This window comes from Mus caroli, chromosome 4 (assembly GCF_900094665.2).
Source record: "Mus caroli chromosome 4, CAROLI_EIJ_v1.1, whole genome shotgun sequence".
In the NCBI taxonomy this organism is placed as follows: domain Eukaryota; kingdom Metazoa; phylum Chordata; class Mammalia; order Rodentia; family Muridae; genus Mus; species Mus caroli.
In genome coordinates this window covers 39,307,380-39,316,921 of record NC_034573.1, presented here as the reverse complement: position 1 = coordinate 39,316,921, position 9,542 = coordinate 39,307,380, and the positions used below count along the sequence as shown (strand labels likewise).

The window sequence follows — 9,542 nt, the reverse complement described above, 5'->3', positions numbered from 1 at the left end:
CCCCTTGCCATGCCTACAAAAAGAAGCAGTTTGAAGTGTTCATTTGCGTTCTTCCAATACAAACGTTTAGGTCAATGGAAGGGGTCCATCATCCCCTCCCATGCTTAAGCTCAACCTGAGGGTTACCACTATCTAGGGGTTGCTTCTGCCCCAGTTCATGTGAGCACAGACCTTTTCAGAGGTAAGTCACAAAGAACCCAAGGTCCCAGTGCTACAAAGGATACTGGGCCTCAGAGATCTTTGGAGAAATTAGAGAAGGATTTTGTTGTTGTAACTGGCAGGTTATTCTGGATATTTTTGTCTATATATCTGTCTGTGTCTGTCTGTCTGTTTACCCTTTTCAACAAAAATGAGTGAAAAATATGCCTTGCTTTCAGACCCAGGACACCAAGCTACAAGAGCAGTCCATGCGGAGATCTCCACACGCACAGGAGCAGAGACACAGCACACCTCAGTCAGAAATCTATCCTTGCTTCCCTTCTCCGGGGAATGACACTGGGTCTTGCTGTATTGGCACCCAAGACCCTCCACAATTTGGGATTTATCTCTCAAAATGTTTCTTTTCTTTCTTTTTTTAAAAAAAATTATCTATTTAAAACTTAAAAATTGTCATATATATATATAAGACTATATATATATAAGTATATATATATATGTATATATATATATATATATATATATACACACACTGTAGCTGTCTTCAGACACACCAGAAGAGGGCATCGGATCCCATTACAGATGGTTGTGAGTCACCATGTGGTTGCTGGGAATTGAACTCAGGATCTCTAGAAGAGCAGTCAGTGCTCTAAACTGCTGAGCCACCTCTCCAGCCCCCAGAATGTTCCTTAGGGCAAAGGGAAGCGTTCAGCGCACCTCTGCCCACATCCTACTGTCCAAGTTCATTCATTTACCCGGAGCATCACCCAAGTTCTACCTGGCAGGAAAGGTCCTGCCCCAGAGAAACAGAACCCAGATGCTTGCCTAGCATGCATAAAGTCCTGGATTTGGTCCCCAGTGTCACATGGTCTGGGTGTGGTGACACACACCTGCCTCCTAGTACTGCAGAGGTGGGGGCAGGAAGATATAAAGCTCAAGGCCATAGGAGTTTGAGGCCAGCCAGCCTGGATACAAGAGACACAGCCTCATGAATGCATGCATGCATGCATGAATGAATGAATGAATGAATGAATAGGGTACAACTGAAATACTTCTGAACTCTTCTTTGCTTCCTCCTAAGCTGGGAGTACCCTGTGTTTGTAGCCTGGCTTCTCGGCTCCACTTCCTGCTAAGCTCGAGCATCATCATCTGGGAAGGGTGTGCACAACGCTGATCTGCACAGGCTTGCAGGCGGCTGGCTGGGGAGTGGATTGCCTCTGCCTCCCAGGGTTCCTTGCCCAGACTCGATGCTCCGTGAGCAGACAGGGGCCAAGTGTTACCTAAACACCCAGTTCCAGACTGTAGCTTAAAGTTACAAGTTATAAATGCATTTGTTGATCCCTCCGAATTTAAGCCTGACAGAAGTATTAGTAGCACGCGCGCACCCACACACACACACACACCTGTTGGGAATGATCCTCTTTGGGAAAACAGCCCAATAACCTAGAAAGCAAACTTTGAGGTTGCTATACTCATTTTTAAATAAAATCATTGAATCCTTTCCTGCCCGCTTCACCGACTCAATTACGCCTCTGGCATCCCTGAAGCAACGTCGGGTTGGGCTTCATAGGTTCTCTGTGAGTCTTAACTGGAACTGTCTGTCTCCACAGTGAGACTGTGCTCCCTGAGGGCGAACATGGCGCTCTGCATCTTTAGTTCCTCCTTCTCCGGCTTTGTGGATGCTACCTATTCCTGCTGCCTCAGAGATGCTCACAGATGAGCGTACCAACCCGAAGCCAGGCCGGCCAGCTCTCGGGAAGCAGATGCTACACTCACCGAGCCCTGCTTCTCATCTCTATGACTATCCAAGTCACAAAGCAGTGCTGAGTGGACATTTAAAAGCCCAAGGCTGCAAACGTCCTGACATACGCTGTTAGCCTTTCCCTACCCCAGCACTGTCTTTTTTGCCCACCTTTAATGGGGAGTGGCCAATTCTCAGTGCTACATGTTCTCTTATCTTATGGAGTATCCTCTGCACTTATGGAGTGCCTTGCTCTTGCTTGGGAAGGTCCAGGCAGATAGGGAAGCATTTGTGTAAATCGCAACGACACCACAGAAAGCTGTAGGTGCCACGTCACCAAACCATGTGTATGCCGTCAGGCTGTAATAGAACACTCAAGAAGCCAGTGACAGGATTAAAGACAAACACTGGCATCTATTTACTTCAACCTTTGTCATATGCTACCATCACTCCTCCCAGGGTAGGGTCTATGCAGTATCCACCAGTACACTTACTCACTACAGTGCTTAGCATGGAGTTTTAGGCCTAGTGGAGGTTTGATAAATATGCATTCTATGCCTGCCTACAGGCAGGCAGAAGATAGCAAGCCATACTTGTAAAAGCAACTTTTATTCACCTAATGTAATTGTTGTCTCTGAGGCTTACTGCCTCAGTCTGCTGACCTAGGCTAAGTCCTGGAAGCTTCCGGCCTCCGTACAATCTACTCTAGGCCTAGACAGTTTCCAGCCTCTGTACAATCTCCTCTAGGCCTAGAATGTTCCCAGTCTCTGAGACTCGCTGCTGAATGAGTTCATCCTTTCTGGTTCTTTCAGCGCTCTGGCTGGAAGGTTCAAGTCAGCTGTCTGGCTCAAACTCCTCTCTAAGCTGACTGACTCAATCTGGCTTCTTTCAGATTTTGACTAACTTGCTCTGCTTGGCCTCATACTAACTTTGGCAGTCTGTTCTAATCTTCTGGCCCCTTCTCATTGTCTGGCTTGTTCTGTCGTCACCTGTGTCTAGCTTGTTCTATATCTCTGCAACCTGTCTCTGTACAACTCCTCCTTCTCCTCTCCCTCTCCCTCTGTACTGCTCCTTCCTCTCCCCCTTTTCCCTCTCTCTTCTCATGAGAGTTGGGCCTGTCCTGTTCTGTCAAATCTTGCTCTGATTCATCACTTTGTCTGCCACTCAATTAGACATCACTTTCAAATAGGGGTGCTTTCTTCTACAAACTAATTTTACCTTTGCTGTTTGGAATTAAAGGTGTGTACTAAGAGCGTGTCTGTATTCCAGCCAGAGGGAATAAAGGTGTGTGCTAAGGGCTGAGCCACACCACAACTAGAAACAGTTTTTGTTTTTGTTTTGTTTTGTTTTGTTTTGTTTTTTCAGTAACTAACACAATGTCTGGTGGGGTTCACAGTGTGATATTTATCCTACAACAGTGCCAGGTAGAAGACAGCAGATCATAATACTGTCATAGCCAAAATGCCACTGTCTGCGATGGAACTGCTCTGGTGCTTTAAAGGGGACAGGCCAGCCACAGCCTTCCTGAGGGTTCCCTTTGCTATCTGATCACCCGACTGACCGACTCTGGATTTGCACAGACAGGTGAGTACCTGAGAATATCAGCCGCTCGTTCACAGGAAAGGCCTTCAGCCAGTTCATTGTTCATTTGGAGAATCTGATCACCAGGGAAAAGCTTGCCGTGAGCAGAGCCGCCTGTTGGATAGAAAACAGGTAACTGCTCAGGCCCAGAGGGGGAGCCACCACCAGTCACAGTGTACCATGGTATGGCAGCCTAGGTCCCTTAGACACTGGCTCATATAGAGCATGGTTTTTCTCATTGTAGACCACAGGAAAGGCACCTACCTACTTCCCATCAGTTTCATGGTGGAGACTGGCCACAGAGAGAAAAGGAACAGAGCTGCTGTCCAATTGTCACAGCCGGCCAAGGAATTGAGTGTGTGTACATTTTACATAGATAAACGGAAGTTGATGCATTTTAACCATCATCAAACCTAACACCAAGCATGAAAACAAAGACTCTCCCCGCCGGCTCCTCTCCCCTCCGGCACAGCCTAGATTTCACAGAGACAGCGCGAAAACAAATCAATTGTTTCTATTATTCTCTCCGCAGAAACTTGCCAGCCAGGACATGCAGGAGTCAAGAGGAGGGCCAGCTTATCCAAATACCTTTCCTGCCTGATACAGGCCTGGAAGCCACAGAAGTGCAGGAGCCCTGGCCAAGGCCAGTGGGGGAGTCTTGGGCTCAGAGGAGCAAGTTCCTGGGGCCACTCCATCCTGCACCAAAGGAAAGTGGAAAGCCCTGGGAGGGGGTCAGAATTTTCCAGCTTCTCAGGTAGCACCTTCTGCCATTTTTACAGGTCATGGGGGCGGGGGGCGGGGTGGTGGTGGTGGAGAGAAGCCCAGCTACTCTCCCTAAGAGGCTAAGATCCTTTCCCAGTTCCCCATTAGCCCCTACCTGCTGTGACAGCCACCACTGTGAGGGGAAGAGTCTCAGAAATGTGGAATCCATAGTTCTGGAGGACGACATCTTTGTCTAGTGTTACTGTGTGCCTCACTGGCGTGAGTGCCTGGGCTGGGTTCCCGGGTGGCCCATCAGCGGCAGCGACTTTAGCTCTAGAAGAGAAGGAGTCAGAGGGTAAAACAGATACACAGAATTTCAAAAGGAGGCTACCATCCGGGTCAGCCCAAGGATAACAGAGAAAAGTCTGAGGTGAAGCCTTTTCTTTCAGTGCTGGGCTCAAACCAGGGTTTTGTTTGTGCCAGCAAGCTAAATCTGCAGCCCTTTGTGTTTGGAGATAAGGTACGGTTACGCAGCCCAGGCTGGCCTCGCTCAGCTTTCTGCCTCTGTGTTAAGTGCTGAGCGAGATAAGGCACAGTACTGAAGACAACGTCGAGTAGGACTGAGCACCATGCTCTGGAGATGCTGTGGACACCAGAAGGCAGAAGAACAGGGACGGGCACAGGAAATCCTGCCTGGAAGAGGTAGGGTTTGAGTTGGATTTAGACATAAATAGCTCAGGTTCTGAATACAGAGTCAATGACTAGAAGAGCAGATGGACTGACAGGTGTTCCAGTAGGACGGATGGACGGACGGCTTGAGTGGAGAAGGAAAGCCACAGAAAGAGCAGGGACGAAGGTTTACTGTTTAAACATGTCACTTTGAGTTTTTATTTGTGTCTGTGTATGTCCATGTGCGTCTCTCTCTCTCTCTCTCTCTCTCTCTCTCTCTCTCTCTCTGTGCGCGCGCACGTGCGCATGTGTGTGAGGACTCACAGAAGGCAGAAGAGGCTCCCCTGGAGCTAGAGAATTACAGGAGGATGTAAGCTACAAACATGGATGCTGGGAACTGAAGTCTGGTTCTCTACAAGAGCAGCCAGTGCTTTAACCCCTGAGCCATCTCTCCAGCCCTGGGGGTCGTCTGCTTAGATGTTTGCTGCTGGGCTTATTGTATAGATGGATGTGCCTTAGCTGGTTTATCTCTTTGCCTTTATAATGCATTCTTTTTAATTTGATAAGCTTTGAAACTGTGAGGATTTCTATATGAAATTCCAGACAGCAGGAACTGCCTCAGTATTAATCTCTAAAAACATACATATTCTCTCTACATCTGAAAGCAGGGAAATCGAAAGCTGTGTTTTCCCATCTCTTAAAACCATGAAGGAAATCACAAACTATTTTTCATCTGTCTGCCCCAGCAAATGGTTGTGTCTGCCCTAACACTCAGTGGTTGATTCTGAGGAAGGGCCAAGAGTGATGGGCTGATGGGCCTAGGCGTTGACTGTTATTATAAACAGGAGGGCTGTGGAGGAGTAACAGTTCTCTCAGGCCTCTGCAGCACGGTCTGTAACTGATTCTCATCTATTTACTAAACACTGTCAGGAACTCTGCCTGATGCAACAGGACCTAACCTATCAGGCACTGTCATTTATAATGACCTCAACAGCAAACAAAACCCAGGAAGTATTAAACAGTCTCCCAAAGCCAGTTTTCTGAGACTACAGAGATGATCGGAGTCCCACTGCTTAAAAGGAGGGACAGGGTGGTGGTGGGGGTCCTCTAGGAAGTGCAAATGCTAATACAAAAGGAAGGATCTGCAGAGGGACCTAACACAAGGCAGGAAATCATGAAAATGTCCATGACTTAAATCATAGTCCTGATTAAAAGTCAAACTTTAAGCCAAGCATAGTGAGTATACTTACAACCCAAGCTCTTGCCACATATAGTGTGTGTGTGTGTATTGTGTGTGTGTTTGTGTGTGTGTGTGTATGTATGTATGTATGTAAACCCTGTTCTCTCTTGTTCCAAAAGAGCAAGGCATAGCAGCCCATACTTGTAACACCAGCATTTGAAAGGCAGAGGCAGGAGGCTTAGGAGTTCAAAGCCACAATGAGCTACCTGAGACTGCCTCAGAAAAACAACGCAAAAAATATTAAATTTATGTGTATGTAAGTGCATATCTGTGTGTATGTACACACAACTTCAAGTACCCTTGGGGTCAGAAGAGGGCATTGGATCCTCTGGAGTTAGATTTGCAGGTAGTTGTGAGTCACCCAAATGTGGGTGCTGAGGACCGAACTCCAGATCACAGCAAGTGCTCTGGACCAGTAAGCCATCCCTCCAGACTGGAAACTTTACAGCTATAAAATGGCTGCCAGGCACATCGGTTGTTCTCTGCTGGAAGGCTGAGATAGGATGACGGGAGAACCTTTGCATTTAAGGCCAGCCTGAGCAACATAGGGAGACATCATTGCCTCTTTAAACACACACACACATTTGGAGCCACACTGATGGCTCAGCAGTCAAGAGTGCTTAGTGCTTTTGTAGAGGACTCAGGAGCAGCTCCTGCTGACAGCACAGGCAGCTGACAACTGTCTGCGACTTGAGATCCAGGGAATGTGATGCCCACGGTGGTCTCTGAACACCCCAGGGTCAAACACGCAGTGCACACATATACACACATGCAGGCAAGACATTCGTACACATAAAATAAGCCATGAGAAAACAATTATCCGTGCTTTTAAAACAACAAAGGATACTATGGCTATTTAATCTTACAGAAGAAAACTTTATTATTGAATCAGGGATGAAAATGATAGGAGAAATAAACACAGAAAGTGATCAGGAACCACCTTTCTCCGTATTAATTTAATTTTACTTAATGTGTATCATGTGTATGTACATGCATATGAGTGCAAGTGTGTGTGTGTGTGTGTGTGTGTGTGTGTGTGTGTGTTTGTGTGTGTGTGTGCGTTCTGTTCTTCTTCCACATTTACTTGGTTCTGAGGGTTGAACCCAGGCTGGAAGGCCTGCATGGCAGGCCCTTTTTTTTTGCACTGAAACATCCCTTTGACTGCCTCCTTTTTTCCAGGGCTATAAAAGAAATTGGTGGAATTGGAGGATAAAATAAAACAGTCACAGAAAGACTCCAGCAACTCATTAAAAACAGATTAGGTGAAGGTATATTCGATGCCAGGCGTTTTTAATGAGCTAATGTTAGGCAGCTAAGAAGCACCATCAGAAATTCAGCTAACAAAATTAGTGGTGTGTATTCGTTAACTCAGGGTCCGAGAGATTTATCTAAGGGGGATGATGAAACTGTCACTGAGGCCCTAAAGGAAGACAAATCCAGTACTAGTCAGACTGGGTTGCTGGGGCAGGGAAAGGATTAAAGCAGAACAATAAAAGCGCTCCGTTAAAACACAAATTTAAATGTCATATGGATTAGAAATTCTCTCAGATTAAAAAATACATTTAGAAAAATAAGTCCAGGCATGGTGGCACATGCCTGTAATTCTAGCACTTGGGAGGCAGAGGAAGACAGACCAGGAGTTCAAGGTTATCCTGGCTTCACAGTGAATTAGGCTGGCTCAGGCTACCTGAGACTGTCTCCAAAATCCAAAAAAAGAAAACAAATTTTATTAGTTAATGGGAACAATAATATCAGCGGTAGCAACAGCAGGGTATAGCCACCACTGAGGAATGCTGGGATACGTAACTTATCAGATTATGTTAGCCCCTCATAATAAACACAGGAGGAATTTTAGCTTTTTTAAAAAAGTTATTAATTTTTTTATTTATATGAGTACACTGCAGCTGTCTTCAGACACACACAAAAGAGGGCATCAGATCCCATTTCAGACGGTTGTGAGCCATGTGGTTGCTGGGATTTGAACTCAGGACCTCTGGTAGAACAGTCAGTGCTCTTACCTGCTGAGCCATCTCTCTAGCCTAATTTTGGCTTTTATAAAGAGACTGGATCTTGATTTCTGTTTTATTGTTGCTAGTTTTCAGTTTTTATTTTAAATTTATTATTTCATGTGTATGAGTGTTTGTCTGTATGCATGTATGTGCACCACATACATGCCTGGTACCCTTGGTGACCATAATAGGGCATTGGATCCCCTGAAATTGGAGTTACAGGGGATTGTGAGCCACCATATGGGTGCTGGGATCCAACATACACACGCTTACACACACACACACACACACACACACACACACTCATCTGCATTCTCATTCTCAACATATCCAGCCCGTCCAACTCCTCCGCAGTCTTATGATTTTGGCAGTAGTATCTCCATTTGTTGAATGTGCCCACAGAACCATATCGACCCACTTCCCGCCCCACATACAGGCCACAGGATGACCTTTACGGAGTCAGTTCTTGCTGTCTACACTTGGATGGGGCAGGGCTTTTTTGTTTTGGTTTGTTTTTGTAAGTTTTTTGAGACAGGGTTTCTCTGTGTAACCCTGGCTGCCCTGAAACTTGTTCTGTAGATCAAGTTGGCCTTGAACTCACAGAGATCCGAGGCCTCCCGAGTGCTGGGATTAGAGGTGTGAGCTACTATCGTCCAGCAGGTTCTCTCTCGTTTCTGTGACCATGCTCCGTGCTCCAGGATAGCTGGCCCTCAAGCTTCCAGCCGACTCTCCTGCCTCTGTGTCCCTTCTCACAATAAAGGTTCTGGGATGAGAAGCACACGCCACGCCCTGAGCTTAGAGCTTCCAGGGTTGGAGCTCAGGTCGTCGGGTTGTACGGCAGGCACTTTTACCCACGGAGTCGTCATCTCCCTGGCTCCTCCCTTTGCTTTTCTGAGCATGTCTTATGCTCTTGTGAGATCCAGCTTGGCTTCAGACTCTCTATGCAACTGAGGATTTTCCTGCCTCTGCCACCTGAGCAGAGAGAGGCAGGAGCAGAGGCTGGGATTACAGGTCCTTGCCTTCATTCCCCACTAGTATCCTTATTTCAAACAGACCTCACATTTAGAATGGCCAATGCAAACTCTGCTGTCCTCTCTAGGTTGTAGTTCGAATTTTGAGAGTTGAACCTTTCTTAATCCGTGTGAAGAACTCAGAGCCAGCCAGGGTCTCAGTAACCAGATGTACGATTATTCACTGACTCATGGGCTGTAGCCAATGGATTGGCTGGATGGTCAGGGACTTGGAAAGATCACAATTGGAAAATTGGTGAAAAAGACATCTGGGGAAGAAGTATGTGGATAGATCTCTCCAAATGGGCAAAGGATGTGAAGATATTTGTGTCCCATGTAAATGCTCACCAAAAGATGACTTCAGCCGAGGAGGAGTTTAACAATCAAGTGGATAAGATGACCCGTTCTGTGGACAGTCAGCCTCTCTCCCCAGC

The 9,542-nt window shown here is 46.5% G+C and overlaps 1 protein-coding gene and 1 long non-coding RNA gene across 4 annotated transcripts in view; one reads left to right on the top strand and one right to left on the bottom strand.

Moving 5' to 3' along the window:
* Positions 1-9,542, bottom strand: part of Frmpd1 (FERM and PDZ domain containing 1) — a 118,696-nt gene that overhangs the window by 36,276 nt on the left and 72,878 nt on the right. For both annotated transcript variants that reach the window (XM_029475742.1, XM_021160346.1), the window contains exons 3-4: positions 4,356-4,513; positions 3,490-3,592 (exon numbers count right to left, since the gene is read on the bottom strand). In XM_029475742.1, the coding sequence (XP_029331602.1) occupies positions 3,490-3,592; positions 4,356-4,513 (261 nt within the window). The remainder of the gene's footprint in view (positions 1-3,489; positions 3,593-4,355; positions 4,514-9,542) is intronic.
* The window catches only part of LOC110292775, a 14,748-nt gene continuing 9,372 nt past the window's right edge, over positions 4,167-9,542 (top strand). The window contains exon 1 of one of the 2 annotated variants that reach the window (XR_002377745.1): positions 4,167-4,232. This is a non-coding gene — a long non-coding RNA (uncharacterized LOC110292775). Of the gene's footprint in view, positions 4,233-4,774; positions 4,883-9,542 lie in introns of those variants that run through there. The other variant, XR_002377744.2, reaches the window with a different exon arrangement.